The following is a 20,677-nucleotide window of genomic DNA, read 5'->3' as shown; positions in this document are numbered from 1 at the left end:
TATACTTTGTTTCATTTTGTTGATTTGTTTGGTTACTATTTGTTTGTTGTATTTTATTTTCTATGATAAAACAAATAAGGAAAAAAAGAAAAACATCTGGCTTAAATTATTGCATATTTAAATGCCAAAGCATTATTTCCCTCTTATTTTGCTGACTGAATTATTTTCACATACACAGTTGTGTAGTCAAAGTTAATACATGAAATTAAAAATTCATTGATGTAGCCTGCAGCAATTCTTGCCAAAATAGTACCAGGTTTTCACATGTCACTATGATTGGATTCCTGCCAGCTGTTTTTTTCTCCCGTTGCTTCTTGGCTCTCATGTTACATTGTCCATATAAATACATTTCACAGGGGAAGCCAATACTTTTCACAAATGGGTTATATCTAAAATAAGGAGCTTAATGTCCTCTAGCTTTTGAATAGTAAAGTCTACAATCCTTTTTTTCACTGTCAGTGTGGGTTAGGGCTGATATGAATTGAAGTGAAAAATATCAGGAAATCGCCTATCCTTGTTTTACACGAACTGGGCGCAGTGAATATTTTAATGGTACAAAGGGCAAACTGTTTTGGGAATGATTACTAAAGCAGTGCTTTTGACAAAAAGTCATGTGAAGAGCATATTGTATAGTTTTGGATGGTAATAGCATTTTAAAGTTTGTTTCATCTAAAATAAATTTTGTGATGGCATTCATAGAATAATTTTAAAATCATAACGTTGACTGTCCTGCTAAAAATATTTTCTATGTTTTTAAGGAAGAAGAGACAGACAATGAGGAAAATTATATTGATCTGAATGTTTTAAAGGCACAAACTTACAAATCAGTAAGTGTTTTCTTCAGTTAGTAGTGAATGCTAGTTATTAAAGTATTGATTTGCAAACACAATGCATTGCTGCTTGAGTGAAGTGTCTCCTTCTTTCAGTAACTGTACAATTTCCTATGATTATCTGGGAAGTGTCCCAGCATTTATACAATTTGGGCAGTTGTATAGATAATCATAGGAGCTATGGCAGAGAAGAATTAAGGGAAATGCACAATTATATGTGTGCCATTCTCTTCATTAATGGATGAATACCAGTCTTTAATTGGAACTCTCTCTCTTTTGACTTCCCCGATACAGTTTTTACAAAGCAAACAAAAATAATATGAGCTATAATAATATCATGCCTTGGCCATAGTCAGTTGATAGCAGTCTCCAACTTCTGCAACATCGCAGCTGGCTGGGGGAGGGAGAGGGGAACCGGGCCACACAATCTTGCGTGTGCAGCCTACCACTTGCACGAATGGAACTGTGTGTATGTGTGCACGCTGGTCTGCTACTCACACGAGTGGAGCTCCACACGTACACCTGCGCTAACTTCTCATGTGAGTGGAGCCGCGCATGCCCAGTTCCAAATAGGCTACAGCCGGTAGTGGGCCATTGCCCGGGGGTTGGGAATCCCTGATTTAGAATATAAATTCCGTGTAAAGCTCAAGACCTACCTTTTCCAAATAGCTGGCCTGGCTCAACCATAACTTCATAACGCTCCTGATGGGTTTTTTAATTTAGTAATTTTATTTAATGGGATTTTAAATTGTGTTTTTTAATTGTCTTTCACTTATGAGTCTACCTCCTTCCATGCACATGTATATGTCTTTGTTTTTATGTAGGTATGTTCGTCTTTATTTGTAATTTTATCTGTTTTGATTGTACGCCGCCCCGAGTCCTTCGGGAGAGGGTTGCGGCTAATCAAATAAAATTATTATTATTATTATTATTATTATTATTATTATTATTATTATTATTATTATTATTATTATTATTATTATTATTATTATTATTATTATTAAATTGAATATCAATTCATTGAGAATTTACAATTAGTTGTTTATACATTTCTCTCTTTTGCTTTTTTAAAGGCAGCAGTAACATAAATACTCCTTTTTATATTTGTTTTCTGGTAAACTAATTTTTTTTTCCTGTATGAATTTCTCTGTTGAACTAGTATGGTTTTTTTTGTGGTTATGTGATCAGAAAGCAAATCCTAGGAGTTTTTCCCATGCTGCTTATTTGTGTTGAACTTTAAAAGTAATTGTAAAGTGTTTACTGCTTGTACTGATATAACTGGCAAATCACCCTTTGGCCTTTATGTCGAGAACAGATTTGAGATTGCGTACGGGTGGGTGTTTTCTGTATCACTGCATATTATAATGTGATAATTCATTAGTGTGTTTAATGCCAATATCTTGATAGGACATGCTTGAGTCTAAACAGGAAGAGATTTTAGAATCTAAAGTAGATGCAGCTGAGTGGAACCTGGAAGTGGAACGTGTTCTTCCTCAGTTGAAAGTCACAATCAAAACAGATAATAAGGTAAGGAAGATCTTGTTTAGTATGTTCCTTCTAAGTTAGCACGTCATCTTTCAGAAAGAGTCTACCTATGTGCATGCATGCTTTGTTTAGTCATTATGAAAGTAGGTCAGCAACTTCTCTGCTTAAAGAAAGCGTCACCTGAAAATTTCCAAAAGTACATGTATATTAATGAAGCGTTCCTCCGCATAGATATTTGCGCTATATGCGTGAAAGTAAGGGAGAATTGCTAAAATGTTCATTTAAGGAAAAGGAAGAACTTTACACCTTCTTCTTATCTCAGTTATTTTCATAATATCTGTGAAATATACAGGCTTTCTAAATTTGTCTTTTCCTCTGCTAAACAAGATAATTAAAAATAAAGGCACTTTATAATTGACTAATATCAGATAGTTAGCATAGGTAAGAATCTACAAATAAAGAATGTATTATTCCAGAATAAACATGCTGCAATTGATGAACACAAAGATCTTACTGAAAGCTGTGCAGATGTGTGAATAGATTTTAGAAGCATAAGATAACATTTAGGTACCCTAACTTTCAATACCAACTGAAGGCACGTAAATTTTATGAGTGTCAAATGTGATTAGAATGATGGTTTCATTTAACTTCAGTTTCCTCAGTTTCCCCTCAGGAAAAACTTGATATACTAATGTTTGGAATCAAATCATGTTTGCACCCACCATAGTTGTTTTTTTAATCTTCTTCACTGTTAACTCCCCAAATTCATTCTTTAAGATTTGAAAATACCAGAAGTACTCTTAAGCAGCACATCTTGGATTTTGATCTACTAATTTGCCTAAGTCACTGATTTCCCATGGCTGCTATGTATGGGTAGTGATCACTTAACAACCCTAACTGAAACCAGAATTTCCATCAGTTAAGCAAAACATGTGATTAAACCACTTAGTGACAGCAGTTCTAGTAGTCCAGTTGTGGTCAGTAGCTGAGGAATGCACCATCATTAGGTGAAGACCTTACACTTTTCCTGCCTTGTCATGTTCACCTCCGCTCAAGTCCCCTCTAGTTCAGGAAGGGTCAGTCAGGCATGTCTTGTCAGCAGTGGCAGAAGAAAACAGTGAAGGTCAGCTGGGGGCAGTGGTAGAGTGCAGGATGACAAAAAGGTAGAGATGGGGGAGATAGGTAGATGCAGGAAAGTTGAAGCATACATTGTGATTGTAAATGCAAACAAGCTACCTAGTGCCCAGATTTTGATCTGCCATAACTACCATTATTTCAGCACCTTCGTAACTTCAAACTCTCATTGAACAAATTGTTGTTAAGTGAAGATTACCTCTTTGCCTGATATATTCTATTGAACCATGTCTTAACTCTCCTATTTTATGCTTTACCTATAGATCCTTTTTGTTTGTACTTGCTTGACTCTGTATTGGAGCCCTCTTAATTGAATGTTTTTACACACTTACCCATAACCTTTAATTTCCATCTTAACTATGTTTAAATGTATCAATTCCATTTATTCTGGTTCTTCCATTTATTTCTAATCAACATTGGCAATTTAGCTTTTGCTCACTTCATTCAACTCTCTCCTCTCTTGTATTGTAATGTCTCTCTTTTCTGTGGGGTGTTGAAATCAAGTACTTGAATTATTCTATATATATCAAGGAAATTACTAAATCACATTGTTGCTATCGTGACTGTGTTTTGGCATGCAGTATTAAAGTTTTCATTGCTGCCCATCGTTATTACAATCAACGCAGGCAGCAAAAATAGTGATTGCTCAAGCCATCATTCAGCACAGTCAGTGGATAACTGCAGCTTTGCAAAGTATATTCTAGGAAATCAGTTATTATTTTAGAAGGTAAAGAGATCAATTTTTTCAAGTATTGCAATTCCTTTCTTGCTGCCTTTCCGCACCTCCAATTATTATTTTTTATTCAGAACATTTCTGCTAAATTATGTGACTTCCTGTTACTATTATTATACTTGTCATATTTAAAGTGTGCACCTTGAGTAGTCAATTGAGGCATCTACATATTAAAGATTTTTCTTTGCAAACCTGTACCATGTTACATGCAGGTTGTCATGGGGAAATGTTGGGGTATGTAAAATGTTCTTAGCCAAAATAAGTAAGGTGGAATTATGAATTTTAAGATTCCATCAATATGTTTGGTTTTCCATTCTTTCTTGTTTATCATCTTTCTTGTTCAAAGAATGTACAGGAGTCTTTTTCAGCACCACAGCTCAAACAAGTAGACTGGTTTTTTCATGATCCAATTTTTGCAACTGCAAATACATATTGATGACACAGTTGTGCAAACTAATCTTCATTTAAGTTCCAGGCTGATGTGCTGATGTCAATTGTTATTTTGTCATTTCCATTTTTGCAGTGATTATGTATTTGTTGTTTTTGATGTTCAAGAAGAGAACAAATTTTCTTGTTTTCTTCTTTAATTGTTCTGATCAGATGTTTCAGAACTTTGGTTTCTAAGGGGACAGTTATACCATCAACATATCAAAAATTGTTAGTGATTTTTTATCCAATTTTTATTCTGATTTTGAATTCTTCCCGTTCCAGCTTCCTCATGATCACTTCAGCCTACTTTGAATTAAAAAAGTAAAAGAATGCAATCTTGCTGTTCTCCTTTCGCTACCTTGAACCAGTATCCATTTGGCACAATAATTTTCTAGTTTGTGTACAGCAACTATATCAACTTGACAGATGTGTTGTCATCACAAATCTTCTATGACTCTCCACAACTTGTCTTAATTGACACAGTCAAAGGCTTTCTTGTATTCTTGAGATTTTTTTCCCCATGATCTAGGATAATTTGTAATATGGTCATGAGTGCCACTTCTGAAGCTATGTGTTCTTGACACATCACTGGTCAGACAGTTTTATTTCCCTTGCTTCTTTTTGATGATGCTTTTATTAGCAGTAAATAGTGTTCAAATCCTTTTGATTTGCACAAATGCATTCTTGGCATGAACCTTCATACATTCCTCCTTTAGCTGCTTGCAATTCTGGTTCCAGAAAACTTTGCTGTCTTTCCTTGCTGCTCTTTGGAAATCTGTATTCAATATCCTTGCTTCCTCTTATATTGCATTGCTTTAACTGCTTTTCTTTGCTTGCCTATAAAGAGGCACTTTTGCTTTTTTTCTGGTTTCTTGTATGGTATATATTCAACTGTTGTTTCAGTGATAATTGATTGAATTTCTTGCTACGGTACATTGGGCATCTTCTAAACTGTATCCAGAAGTTCAAACCTGTTTTTCATCCCAACTGCATACTTAGAAGGGATTTTGGTGATGTTAAATTTCTTTGGTTGTTTAGTAGTTCTTTCCAAATTCTAAAATTTTTCAAATTTTTATTTAGGATTGGCGAATCCACGTGGATCAAATGCATCAGCACCAAGATGGAATTGAATCAGCTTTAAAAGATACCCGTGTAAGTCTGATGTGTAATTCAAAAGTGACATTCTGAGTGATATTACGGCAATTCAGCTACTGCATCTATTAATTAGTTGTAGTATGTTGTTACATTATTACAAAATTATTGTGACAACATTCTGTTGTTACATTAGTTCCATCAAGGATTGCCAAGGCCTAAATATTAGCTTTCTCTCTGAAACCACTTCTAAAGAATAAAAAGTATTTTTCCCCAGGCATCTCTTTTTCTTTTGAATTGGGATGTCTCTGCCAACAAGCTATTTTTATCTGATGCCTATTTTAGGAGACTTTTGTAAGTTACTGGGTTTGATCAACATGTGTGGAAGATTTTTCTTTCAAATGAGTTTTCTGCACTGCTTTGAGATTATCAGTTTTTCCCTCTAAGAGATATTAGCTGATAATCATTAAATGGTGCTAGAGGTGAAGGCGTGACCTATATTAAGATTTAAAACCTTAGGATACATAATAATTAAATTTAATATTAAGTTTGGACACCTATGAAAACCAGATGAAGACTGTACAACAGTACACTGTTAGCTCTCATTCTGAGATACAGACAGTTGCATGACCTTTTTTAATTAGAGTATTCATTGATTTAGCTTTAAGCAGAGCAACAAATATGAATAATTGTTGAGGCTACAAAAGTGTTTACAGAGTCCAGGTGCACAGTGATAATTATTTTACACTCATAATTAAATGACTCAGAAGGTCTAACAGCGTACATCCCATTTCATTATTTAAACTTTCCAATTGCAAAATAATTGAGAAACTAGAGTGTTTACCCTGGTTTTAGTGTTAGGATTTATTTTATGTTTCTTGATACAAGTAAAGTTAAGTTGTATAGAAAAATAGCATTAAGTACTTTGGATCCAGTGTTGGATATTTTTAGTATTTCAAAATTTGAAAGTATTTTTTTCAGTATAGTGTGACTATGTTCCAAAGGACTTTCTAAAATGTTCTTTGTGTTTGTATTTCTCTAATGCTGCAGGTATGATTTTAAACCTTGGTATAGTTTTCAAAGCCTGTGTAGACATGGAACATGGGCGGATGTTCAAATGAAAAAGTGTTAAAAGAAATTCCATTGGACATGTTAGAACTGTTGACTAACAGTTCAGAAGAACTTTAGATCCCAATCAATTTCAGTGATAATTAACATGCTTGTCAAACTTTTACAGGGCTATCTTGACAAGCTTCATAATGAAATCAGCAGAACTCTGGAAAAGGTTAGCAGTAGAGAAAAGTATATTAACAATCAGCTGGAGCATTTGGTTCAAGAATATCGTTCTGCACAGGCACTTTTGAGTGAGGTAATTATTTTGCTTTTTAAAGTATTTTTACAGTATTGTGCTGCTGCTATTGCTAGCTGATTGTTTTGTATTATATGTTTTATACTTATATTATAACTCAACTCATAAAAATATAGCAAAAGTTCACAATTAGCATTGTTCCTCTGAAAGGAGACATTTTCATAGAAATTCTACACTTGATTAAAATATTTCGTAATATTTCTTCTTCTCACTTCCCCCAAACAGGCCAAAGAGAAATATCAGCAAGGAAGTGGTGGTGTGACAGAGAGGACAAGAATTCTGTCTGAGGTACACTTGTTTATCTTAGTATTACATCAGATATCAAGTGAATACATATGTGTTTCCCCTCAAATATGGTGAAAATAATAGTGTAATTGTGGAGATTGGGATTTGTTATTTCCAAAAATCTGGTAAAAATTCATAGCCATGGGAACTGCATTTTCTAACCCCTGGGAGGGTGTTTTTGGCACAGCTTCTGAGTTCAAGAACTCCATGGCAACTATGGGCCTATTCCAAGAAATCTCAGCTTCGTGACATGTAAGTTGGATCCTGCTATATCATCATCTAAGCAGATCAATCTGGAAATAAAGACTAGTGATATCTGTCCTTTGCAGTATTGAGATTTGCTTCTTTTTTGAAATGGGATCTCATGGCTCTTCTGGATTTCTGCATAGTCAAAATTGATCACCCTAAGGCATCCTATGGTTTCCCAAGGGTGGTTTGCAAATTTTCCTGACAGGCAGTTCTATCTCACATTTAGTCAACCTTTAGAATATGAAAACAATCAACGTATTCAGTAAAATTATTCCTTTAAGCTTCTGCTTAATCATTGATCCCCTATGTTTATTGCACTGAGAGAAAGAAACAATTGAAAAGATGCCCAGAGTAATGGTAGCACAAAATCTGAAGTAGTTGCAACTAAGCTCTGGTAAGGCTTAAGCCTCAAGACTCCATAATTGTAATAAGAGTAGCAAAACATTGGTTCTTTATACTTTTAGCATCCAAAGATTCCTACCTGGTTTCTCTTCATGTTATCAGGATCATTTAGGGAAGGCAGTGTGGGAGAAGACTTCATGTTTAGTGGTTGATTTTAAGCATTTTTAAACAGCTAATCCAATGTGACTAATGAAATAGGATCTTGTGTTGTTATCCAGTATTTATTTGAGCTTATTGATTCCAGAGAAGTTAATATCCCTTGTAGTAGGATTTCTACTACCTGTCACTTTGTTCCATGTTCAGCTGATTCCTTCAGACTCTTGGTGAAGGATGATCAGCTGGATCAGGAAAAAAGTCAGTGTTCTCTAGAAGAGGGGATTATGATTTTTTAAAAGTTGAATTTCTTCCTAAATCTAGCTATTTTAAAACCTCCCTTAACCCAACTATGTTTGACAACTTTCTCCTAGTTTCCAAGCTTTATTTTTTTGAGAGGAAGGTTGTTGTTAATGTAGCATTCAACTACAGATAATCCTGTCAGTAATAAGTAATCAGATTTGGTCATAGGATAGAAACAGCATCGGTCACCCTGGTGGATAACATTCTTCTTGATAGGGGAATCCATGTCTCTTGGTCCCATTATTCTTTTTGGCAGATTAAATATCACTGACCCTGGTATCTTGCTGGACTGTCTACATGGACTGGGAGTTAGTAGTTCTGCTCATCAGTGGCCATTTCCAGGCTATAATCATGAGATGTGATGTTTGGAATCATGTTTGTTCCAGTATAGGGTACCACTGGGTAGAAATGTGGGTGGAAATGTCTGGGCATTTTATATTCTGAATATTGCGGAGGGGAGGGGTTGGTGTGCCGCTGATCAGCTATTCTAAAACAGACTGCGCTGCTGCCAAACAGGCTGCGGCCATGCCAAATGGGGGCAGCAGCAAAGGGGCTGCACTGAATAGGCGGTAGAAAATGGGCTGTGGCAAATGGGCCATTCCAAATGGGCGGTGGCGAATGGGCTGCGGCAAACAGGCCAGATGAATACCGGATGGATGCTGGGGGGCAAGGGCAGATTTTTCCCCCTTGTTTTCCTCCCCAAAAGCTAGGTGCTTCTTATAGTCCGGAGCGCCTCATAGTCCAAAAAATATGGTAATTTCTGTATGAAGCCACTGAAAAAAGTTCTCCTGGCAGTTTGGGTGATGAGCTACCACCATGCAATGTCACTTAGTTGTTGGTAGCGAGTATCATTCCCAGCCCAGACTGGATGAGGTATGCTTGAACAAACATCTGAAAGTTATTTGAGTCTAAATGTGTTCAGAGTGCAGAAAAAACCATGAATATATACTGTTAGCTGAGGTGCTGAGTCAGGATGTGAGCTGACCCAGCATATTATTTATTTATTATTTATTACTTGAACTTATTAGTCGCCCCCTCTCCCCACAGGGACTCGGGGCGACGTACAAAGGTATTATATAGCGTATAGAGGAGGTAAGAATAAATAAATAAGTTACAATACTTAAAAAGTTAAAACCCCAGTGAAATTAACCCTTAAAAACTAAAATTACAATTAAAAATGCCCTGGGCTGGGGAGGTTGTAGAGTTATGCCAGGTCAGCTAGTCGAAACAGGTAGGTTTTCAGCTTCATACGGAAGGAGCGAAGGTCGGTTGTAGTTCTGATGTCTGGGGGGAGGTCATTCCAAAGGGTGGGGCCCACTACAGAGAAGGCCCTACTTCTGGGCGCTGCCCTCTGGCACTCTCTGGAGGACGGCACCCGGAGTAGTCCCTCTCTGTGTGAGTGGACGGGTCGCAGGGATGTATGGGGCAGGACTAATATGTAATATTAGTGTGAGGTTATGGTGCCTTGCATAGAAAATGATGATTTTTAATTGTGTGAGGTTTCTGTGTGTATCTTTTATCAAATTTATATTTGATTTTTTTCCCCCATTAGCTGCCCAAGGTTATATTGTATAAGATAGGCAGCCATATAAATCTTATAAATCAATAAAATTTCATTACATTAAAATAGTGGTGCTGGGCCACTACTTACTAAGTACATAGTATATGGTATATTTTAGCATGTTTGTGACAGAGTTAGATGTCTTAACTTGTGGACGCCTGATTAAAAGTAAGCAATGGGTTTATCCTGAAATATTCATGAAAGGCTTACTTGTTATAAGTTGTATGATTTGAAATTTAGAGCACTCTGAATGGACACTTGAGAATTCCACTTCTGTCAATTCTCCCTGAAGCCAGTTCACTGACCTCAATTAAATGATTTACTGTACTTTGCTTCTGTGAAATCGTTCAGGATGAATGAATGACTGATTTTCCTTTTCAAATAATTTAAATTTTATAAGATCGTAATATTAAATAAATGAATGTACAGTATATAACTTTACATGACTAAAAGGCAGGGCCTCTGGTGACTGTTTCATCAGAATCAAATCAATTTATATAATAGACTTTTTTCATTTATCTACTTTGTATTGTTGATTATTTTTTTGAATTAAGAAGTGAACAAGATGCACATGTGTTTTAATTATTTCAGTAGAGAGAAGAAGGAAACCTTGGATATAAAGTATTTTTTTTTTAACAGAGCCATTATAAGTATGACCTATTAAAGCAAGATTTCTAATTCGTAGAATCCATCCTGTGAAAAAAACCCTCAAGATGATAATTACCACAATAGATTTGCCATAGTGGCAAAGTGATTGGAATATAGTACTCCAGGAAAACTCTGCCCACTGTCAGGAGTTCGATCCTAATGGCTTGAGGTTGACTCAGCCCTTCATCCTTCCAAGGTCAATAAAATGAGGACCCAGATAGTTGGGGGCAATATTCCGACTCTCTAAACCACTTTGAGAGGGCTGTAAAGCAGTATGAAGCTGTATATAAGCCTAAGTGCTATTGCTGTTGCATGTGAAATTCAGAGAAACAGTGCTGTTTTGGCTATGGAACCACTTGCTCTGCTTATTCATACATTTCCAACTTGAAGTAATTTTATCCTTCCAATGAGGCACTCTGTTTCAGTTATAATAAACTTGACAGAATATATTAACTATGGTTTCTGCAATTCTTCAACTTTAGTTATCATCTTGTATGCAATAGTTCTTTCATATATCTTCCTAGGTTTGTTGGATTTCTGTTGGCTTCAGTAGGGTAGTTTGCAATATAAGGTTTTTTAAAAAATTAAGATGTCATAGTTATGTATTCCTCAGCAAGGGTCAGTTGTCTGAGTGTGATTCATTTACCCTCTTCCATTTTTACTTGATTTTAAATTATGTTTACTTTATTAAGCATTGAGGCAGAATGGCATAAAAAACCCAGAGCTGCTGCAGCCAGCCTGTTCTCCATCTGTTTGACTTGGCTGGCTGCCACAGCAATACTGCTCTTTCCACCCACAGTCTCTTGCCAGCTGGAATACCTTGCTCTGAGGTGGTTGTGGTAGCTAAGTAATCCTTATTTGTCTCCCACTTGAACTGGCCACTGCATCTGCCAAATGGCAGATTTACTTTGGGGAATCTACTTTACTGAAAATAATCAAAAAGCAAAACTACCGACATTATGTATATATGCATAATGTAACTTGAGTATCTCTAGCCCTCCTATAAACAGAAATTCTCAACAGCACATACTGCATCTAAGAGATAAGAAAACAGACAGTCATTACTTAAGGAAGGATAATGGTCTTTTTTTCTCTTAGACTGCAGATATTCTAGCTACTTACTGCGCTTTTGACATTCAAGATTGTGCCAGGTTGTAGAGGCTGCTACAACAGCAATAGCCAGATGTTAGTCTCTCAAAGTACAAAATTTCCTTCCTCAAGCTGCTGTTGCTGATATTTTTCACAGTTTTGGCTTCTAGTGTCTTTCCCATCTCTTGTGTTCCAACACTCACGCTGTTTGTATTTGAGTGAAACTACAAGTAGTCCTTAACTTATTCATTTAACCATTCATTTAGTAACTCTTCGAAGTTACAATAGCACTGGAAAAAGCGAGTTAAGACCCTTCTTTCACACTTATGATTGTTACAGCATCCCCATGGTCATATGTTCAAAATTTGGACGCTTGGCAACTGGCATATATTAATGATAGTTGCATTGTCCTGGGATCATCACCTTTTGTTACTTTCTGTCAAACAAAGTCAGGGGACGCCAGATTCGCTTAACAGCTGTTCTACTTTACAACTGCAGTGATTCACTTAACAACTGTGCCAAGAAGGTTTTAAAATGGGACAAACCTCACTTAACAGCTGCTTTGCTTAGCAACGGAAATGTGCTCCATTGTCATAAGTCAAGGACTATATTATTTTTTAATGCATAGATGTCTGCTTCACATATTAGACCAAACTATGAATCATGGTTTACTGTCTTCAGGGGTTGACTTCATACAATCCTCAAAGTTCTGTGTAATCTTGTGGAATATTGGACACCAATATGTTTGATTCAGACATGTTCCGTGATATGTATGCTCGATGCCTCACCTCATTTTTTAAAAGAATTAATTAAAAATGGAAATGGAAATATGCATGCTGCAAAGTCTAGCCTCAAATATCATCTTAATTCTTTTAATCTTCTGGGCATCACATTGACTCTAGAGAAAGACTTATAAAAATGAAACATCACTACTATTCCGATTGAAAGTATGGCCATTTGCCAGTTAAACAGTGGCAGGTAAACAGGTAATAGAGAAGATGGTGAGCAATTATCTATCTCTTTTAATTTCTCATTAATAAATATTTTATAATAGGCCACACCCTTATTGTAGCCATTTGTAAGCATGGCCATCTTGTGCTCTAAAAATTTAAATATAATTTTAAAAGGCTGTGTATGGTTTACAGAATGCAAACCTAGACAAACCACCTCATGTTTCAAAGTGTGATATTTGAACCCAGATATTTGATCTTTAGTAACAAACAGCTTTAGAGATGAATGATACTAGTTGGAGATGGTTTTCAAAACACAACTTGGTTCTTTAGCAAGTAAAGCTTTTTTTTACCGGATCTGCTTCTCACTTTTGGTTTTTGAGAATACATAAAAGAAGGAAAAAGTAGAGAAAATAAAGCAAGTCGAGGTCCATAAAGTTTTCAAATGAGTAGGAAACATATTTGTATTATTTCAGAATATCAAATAAAAAAAATATTGCAAGCCTGATTGTGCTGTACTCCCTCTTCCTTGCTATACTTATGTGAATTAGAGAAACATCTGCCTAAGCCACTTCCAAATATTATATTGTTATGGACTTTTTAAATGCTTCAGCCTCTTTTGCCTAACAATGGAAGCTACATACTTCTAGCAAGATCATCTTCCTTACTTTTTATACCACTGTGCTGAGGCAGCACCTTGAATTGTAACCAGAGGTCTACTAGAACCTAGTTCAGCTCATGAGATAGTAGCGTTACATAGGTGTACTGAACGGTCCATTAATACCAATCCTGATGCATTTTGGATCATTTGTAGCTTATGGATGGTCTTCAGGGGCAACCCCATGTACAGCACGTTGTAGAAATCTATTTGGGAGAAGGCCAATGCATGAATGGCCATAAGCAGGGGCCCATAATTTAGAAATGATTACAATTTGAGCACAAGATAAAGTTGTGCAAAGCTATCTCGGCCATGTTCTCCACCTGTTATTCAGGCAATATATAGAGTTCCGGAAGACCCCTAAAGTTGCCTAGAGGTCTGAGTGAGGAAGTAAAGCCCTATCCAGAACCAATCTGGAAAGTCTCCAGATCTGGATCCTGGGGGTCATAAACTCACCTCCCCAGTCTTCCTAGAATTAAGTTGGAGCCTGTTCAAGTTGGAGCCTGTTCTTCCTTATCTAGACCCTCACAGCCTCCACGCACATTTAAAATATAAAACTACTTTTTTATTCTTTTGAACCCAGCAGAATATATATGATTTCCTTAATCTGTTTTAGAATTTTCACAGTGCAATTTTTAGCACTGTTTTTCTTATTTGTGTTGGTCTGTGTAGTGGGAACTATACTCTGGTAAGTTGAGCCCCTCCAATTATGTTCAATGAGTTTAGTATTTAATTATTCTGTTCTGTTTTATATTTTTAGTTTTCCTGTTTGCTCTATGAAGAATATAGGTTGACTTTTGGGAACCTCAGCTGTTTTTGAATTGTGATGTCAATAAGATTTTTATATTAGGCTGGCGTTTTCACAGAGCAAAAGGGAGTCAATTTAACTCCGACAACAATTTACCATATTTTTCTGAGTATAAGATGCACTGGCGTATAAGACACACCAAGGTTTTGAAGAGGCAATTTTTTTAAAAAAGTAGGTAGGTAGGTAGGTAGGTAGGTAGGTAGGTAGGTAGAGGGAGAGAGAGAGAGAGAGAAATACAGTAGGTAGGTAGGGAGAGAAAGAGTAGGTAGGTTGGTAAGTAGAGGGATACAGAGAAAGAGAAAAGGAGTAGATAGGGAGGGAGGGAGAGACAGTAAGTAGGTAGATACGTAGGTAGATAGAGGGAGAGAGAGAGAAAGAGAGAAATGCAGCAGGTAGTTAGGGAGAGAGGGAGAGAGTAGGTAGGTAGATGGAGGGAGGGAGGGAGAGAGAGAAAGAGAGAGAGAGACGGTAGGTAGGGTAAGAGAGAGAGAGAGTAGGTAGATGTTTCCAGGTGTATTTGTCCATGTGCCAGAGAAGGAAATCACTGACAATCTGCAGCACCTAAGACTTTCTTTCTGCTGGCACAGCACTTGATCAATCTAATTCTCATCAATCACTCTTAACAAAAGAGCTTTCCAAAAAAAGGGGGGGTAGTTTTTGCACTCTGCAAACCTCACAAAAATGGGCCCGTTTTTTAAAAGGCATGAATAGCCTTTGGGGCGCTTGCAGAGCGCTCCTGGGGTGGAGGCAAAAATGAGCAAAACATTTTCTTGACAAAAAACGGGCCTATTTTCACAAAAAACGGGCCTGTTTTTTGTCAACAAAATTGCATGCATAGCTTTATGGAGGCTTATAGAGTGCTCCTAGGGGCTGGAGGGGGCAAAATTGAGTATTTCTGTGCTTCCCAGCCCCAGGAGCTCTCTGAAAGCCTCCTACAAGCTATGCACAGCCATTTTGGTGAAGGGGCGGGGCTTCAAGAGGCAAAAAATGCTGTATTTGATGTATAAGATGCAGCCCGATTTTCAGCCTCTTTTTTGAGGGAAGAAGGTGCGTCTTACACTCTGAAAAATATGGTAATAGTGTAAAGAAACATAGGTTTTTCTGTGTAGAAGAGAAAGAGGTATCCCTAACTTCAAAGTGAAAGTATTATAACCTGTTATTTTTTTTGTCTAAGATTACTGAAGAATTAGAGAAAGTAAAACAAGAAATGGAAGAAAAGGGAAGCAGTATGACTGATGGAGGTAAGGCATTCTGAGATCTTTCTTTGAGATTTTTCCCAAAATATAAGAAAATATCTCAATGTATTTACTCTTGATGGACACACCTGGACTATTTTCTTGGCAACATAATAGAAATGCTTTGACACTGCTGCCTTCTGGGATGTTTTAATTTGTATAACAGGTACAAAAATAGCTTATTCAGCTGTGAAAAGTTAAATAGAAGATACTGGATGCAGTTTAATTCTATTTTTATATCTCCACAAACCTAAATGTTGTCTGGAATTAAGATGTTGTAGGTTTTTTGTTTATTGCTGAATCATATTTGTAGTTTTTTTAAGATTGGGAGGGTTACTTAATTCTGAAGACATTGATAAAAGTAAATAAAGTTGATAAAAATACAGTGAGATAATATGCAGGCATTTTTCAAATAGAACATTCTGTGTTATCTCTGTAAATACTGGGAATATATGTACATTTTTAATATATATCTTCAGATCTAAAATGTCATGAAGATGGAAAATACATTATGCTTTATAAGTAGCTGATATGAAATGACAATCTGTAAAATGATTCCAGAATATTGTTGTTCTTCTGTTCATTTAGCTCTCTTGGTTAAAAGAGATTGAATCACGGGAGGGGTGGTGGTTAATAACTGTGCAGTAAACAAAGAGAAAAAAACATACTGTTTTTTACATTTTCCTTTAATAGCTCCATTAGTGAAGATAAAACAGGCTTTAACCAAACTGAAGCAAGAAACCATTCAGATGGACATACGAATTGGCGTAGTGGAACACACATTACTTCAATCAAAGTTGAAAGAAAAATCAAATATGACTAGAGACATGCATGCTACTATAATTCCAGATTCTTCAATTGTTGGTACTTACTAATTTTTAAAATAAATGCTATGCTAATAAAATTTTGTACATAATATATTTTTGCATTTATGTATGTCATGCTGCAAATCTATTGCTGTGTATATAAACAAAAAGATTTATGTTTTACAATCAAGACCTACTGTGTGTGTGTTTTTGTATGTATGAAAACTGATTTTGCTCAAGAAGTACCTAGTTTGGTTAATTGCATTATAGTCTATGTCTATATTCTGTAATGGATTCTAACCTAATCATATACTAGATTTTTAGATCAGAGCTTGATTGTTTTCTTGAGGATATTTATTGCCAAACTAAATAACATCAGTGCTAGTAGAGTGTAGGTTTTGCTTTCTTTTTATATACTAGTGGCTTCTCAGTATTGGGAGTGGTCTTGATGGTCACTTGATGGCCCTAGTATATATCTGTAGATCTCGGTGCAAGCTCCATCCCAATGTACAGGTTATTTTGTTTTGTGTTTTGTTTTGTTAGAATTACTAGTCCTATGAGGGGAAAACCATCTGGCCAGATCAGGGGTGTCAAACCTGTAGACTGTGCGCTGGATGTGTCATACGCTGGCCACACCCACCACCAGTTTAGCAATGGGGGGAAAGTTGCAATATGTCATGTGACGACGATGTGTTGGCATGAGTTTGACACCCCCGGGCTAGATGATATGGTATAGGAGGTTTGCAAGATGAAACAGATGAGCATATGGAATCCCGAGTTGTGTCTCATAAGTGGAGAATGATTGTTGATTGTTTTTTCTGCCAACTAGTAACTCAAAGGGAAAAGAAGTTGAAGAATCTACCAATTAGTGCCTTGAAGCTGTCCTTTATTAAATCTGTAAGGACACGATCTGTGATCTCAGTAACTGATGTCCTTCAAATCAGCTATGGTGGCAGTAAAAATGACATCAACATTTTTTGTTGACTCAAACTTGAGGGAAATTTCTATTTACACAACATAGGGAAGTACATCTGGTGATCAAGCAATAATTAAAATACTCAGTTATTGCTATCACCTCTCTACCCACATTCTTCTTTCTTAGTTGTGCTTCTTCAACACCAGAGAATATTTGTACATTACTTTATCTTTTCATTGGCTAATTTGAAAGTTCCCCTAGTCACAAAGGTTTTGTAAGAATAGATAAGTAGTCATTCTGGGAGTGGAAGAGTGCTATTATTCCACGATTTTTGGTTTGTTTCTACTTGTGAGCTTGTGAGCTTCTCCAAACCAGCTATCTGGTCTCAAGAAAGTAAACTTTTCACTGAGACTCAAGAGTTTAGTAGGATGCAGGTCTATAAGAACAGATCTTGAAACATGGATATAGAAGAAAAGAAAAGAAAGAAACTAGAGTGGAAGTAGTACAGCTGCAGGAAGAGAACGTATTGGTGTTATTTATAGGTAAAACTATTAAGACAATTGAAACTGGATGTAAAGAAAGAACAATGTGGAAGCTGCTTGGAACAGAATGAAAATGTGTTCACATGTATTCACACATGAGCCATGAAAAGAACTGTGAATGATAAAGTGAAAGAGGAAATCAATGGATGAGAAAAATATGAGGATGGTAGCTGGAAAATGGGGGTGAAATAGATTGCACAATGTATTTTAAGAAAAAAGTAGTAGAGATTAACAGAGGTCAACAAGGGGACTCCAGCAGAGAAATTGCAATTTTTAAAAAATGATTTAGAATAAAACTGAAATTTGAGAATACTTGAAAAAGTATTTTAGAAATTTGTCCTGTAGGGATGATGATGTTAAGCTAAAGAGTGGAACTGAAATGTACTTGTGAGTATCCAAAGAAAAAGGGAAATCATAAGTGCTGTAGGTATGTTGAAAAATAGTAAGGAAGCAGGTATAATTATATAATTGTATATGCAATTCTTTTAGCATGTGTATGGAAATTGTAAGTGTGATAATTGGAAGACTGCCTTTATTTTTCCTATATAGATGGAAAAGAAGCAAGACTGAATACAAAAACTAATGGAGAATTATCTTATTAATTGTCCTCAAGAATGTTTTGCAGAATTATGATTAAAGAGGGGGAGATAATAAATAATTGTGAGCAAAAATGTTAGTAATGCTGTGCAGTTTATTATAAGTACAGAATATGCATAACAGTTTTTTTCTTTAACAAATAATTTTAAAATATATGAAAAGTTTATATGTGTAATAAATTTTGTATGAGAAATTGTGTGATAAAATAAACTTCAATTATGGAATGTTTTGCCTAAATATGGAGTTGGGGTTGCTTGCTGAAGTAATTAGAATGATATGTAGTGGAAGTGAAGCATATGCAATATTTCATTCCTGAACAAAGAGTTTGATGGGATACTATATAAATCCCTGGTTGTTAAATGTGATGTATAGAAAATGTGTTAAAGAAAGCTTATGATGAGTTAGAGTGATGATTGGTTGAGAATGCAAATGAATGTGTAGTCTTGGTATGAAGACAATACCAAATATTTGCAGTGAGTGTTAGGCAGATTATATGATGCAGCATGGTGTATAGATCTGAAAATTTAAAACAGCTACAGAGATTTCTCTACTTATAACTCTAATGGAGTTTTCTCATCATGGTCACCATAATGCAGTTGTTAAGTCACCATGTTCATTAAACGAATGCTGCAATTGTTAAGCAAACCAGTGGTTTGATATGGACCAGTTTTCCCAAAAATCAGAAGTAAATGGCAACTTCCAGCAAAAACAGAAGTAAAATGCGTTTACATGACTATGGGACGCTGAGTGCTGAAAGTGGTCATGCAACTGCTGGGGGGAAGGGCATCGGAATTTCAAATCCAGGTTATCCTCCAGGTACGTCTGTCATAACTTTGAATATCGCTAAGCAACCAGTTGTAAGCCAAAGGTCTCCCCCCCCCCATTCTTGTTGATTGTTCATAAATAACTCAGAACTTGATTGAGGAAATGGCATGAATTATACCAAGTTATAAGTAATAGTTGAAAAAAATTAGAGAAAGCAAATGAATTATTGTTCTTTGGTATAATGTTTACCAAAAATGGGAAAAATTGGTGAACAATGCTAGTAAAGAGTTTACTGGGAGGGGCAGAAATTAATGTGTCTAAAAAGAAACAAAATTTCTGTTTATGGGTGCATGCTTCTACGCATTTTGTTAAATAAAAGTAAGAATTGGGAAAATCTGCAGAAACAAAGTTGAATGCGGAAGAATGATGAAGGGTGAGAAATGGCACATTCATTTCTCAATAAATACCTGAGTTTCTTCTACAGAAACTATGAAAGAGGTCTTGTATGCAATACTAAGGTGTGCCCAGAAGGAGTATCTGTCACATTTAATCATTAAACTTAAATAATTTTGCTTCCTGGAACCTACTTGTGCTTTCCCCATGATTCATTCTGCTGTCTCGACTGTACACCATGGAGTTTCCAGGAAAAGTGAGCATTGGCACTGCTGCAGTTATACTTCCTGCTTTATTTTAAATCTTGGATAGATGATGTCCTGATCCTTGAAACATTTATCTGCTCCAGAGTCAATGCGGCAAGCATATAGTTCATGCTGGACATGAAAGATGTTGTTTTCTTTCTATGAACTATCCTTTGCTTCAGTGCCTTAATAAAACTCTCTCAGAGACTTCCTGGAGTTTAAGGGAGTCTGAAAATTCATCAGCAATAACTTGGGCTGAATTCAAATGATCACTACCTGTTATGTACTAAAAGGTTTATTGCATACAACTACCTTTTCATAATGAGAAATGGGATCAGTACAAAGCCATTTTCTTACTTTAAAACAACTATAGATAATTGCAGGGTTTTTCCTCCTTCCTTCCTTCCATTCTCAATTGTTCAACCTGGATTGAAAGCTTGACATGGAATTGTACAACTAATGCCAGGTGTTCTATCAAACACAGCAGGGTTTAATCTTAAAATCAGGCAAGCATTAACAGCCTGCACCTTGGACAAGATTTTGAAAACTGTTAAGGATCTTAAACTGTCAGTGGACTCATTTATATTGTTAATCACAAGACAGGGGCCTCTTGGTTCTTTCTCTTCTAGCATGCTTTGTGATACCTCAAACTGGAACCACCACAACCTAAATCTTGCAGTGCCATTTGTGTTGCTTGGCTAATAATTTATCTGTGTGCTTCATTTTTCCTTATTACTCATATTAACATTTCTTTGATTTAACCACAATACCTGCTAGGTTATTGAATTAATTTCAGCATTTTTTTTTTTAAAAAAAATCTGCCTACTTAAATCCTCCCACTTGTTCATTCAGGATTTCTATTGTTATACAGGACTGGTATTGTTAACCTCACAACTGCTTTGTATTTTTCTGCTAAAAAGATTGTTTTTAATAATAATAAAAAACTTTTGGAATAATTTGTCATTAAAAAAGTTTATTATATGATAGGGATGGGAGGCTTTCAGGACAGGTTGCTCCCATTCCAGAGCTTTATCTCATTACATACGTTATGAATTGAGGT

The 20,677-nt window shown here is 36.0% G+C and overlaps 1 protein-coding gene across 1 annotated transcript in view; it reads left to right on the top strand.

Moving 5' to 3' along the window:
- IFT57 (intraflagellar transport 57) overlaps window positions 1-20,421 on the top strand; it is a 38,730-nt gene extending 18,309 nt beyond the window's left edge. Inside the window, exons 5-11 of the mRNA XM_081951796.1 lie at window positions 759-827; window positions 2,238-2,357; window positions 5,692-5,763; window positions 6,941-7,072; window positions 7,298-7,360; window positions 15,293-15,359; window positions 16,047-20,421. Coding sequence (XP_081807922.1) covers window positions 759-827; window positions 2,238-2,357; window positions 5,692-5,763; window positions 6,941-7,072; window positions 7,298-7,360; window positions 15,293-15,359; window positions 16,047-16,228 — 705 coding nt within the window. The 3' untranslated portion in view covers window positions 16,229-20,421. The remainder of the gene's footprint in view (window positions 1-758; window positions 828-2,237; window positions 2,358-5,691; window positions 5,764-6,940; window positions 7,073-7,297; window positions 7,361-15,292; window positions 15,360-16,046) is intronic.
- Window positions 20,422-20,677: the final 256 nt, after the last annotated feature.

Source organism: Natrix helvetica (assembly GCF_964273705.1).
Source record: "Natrix helvetica genome assembly, chromosome: 4".
Taxonomy (NCBI): domain Eukaryota; kingdom Metazoa; phylum Chordata; class Lepidosauria; order Squamata; family Natricidae; genus Natrix; species Natrix helvetica.
Note: the sequence above shows the minus strand (reverse complement) of the source record. Positions and strands in the feature narration are given on the sequence as shown.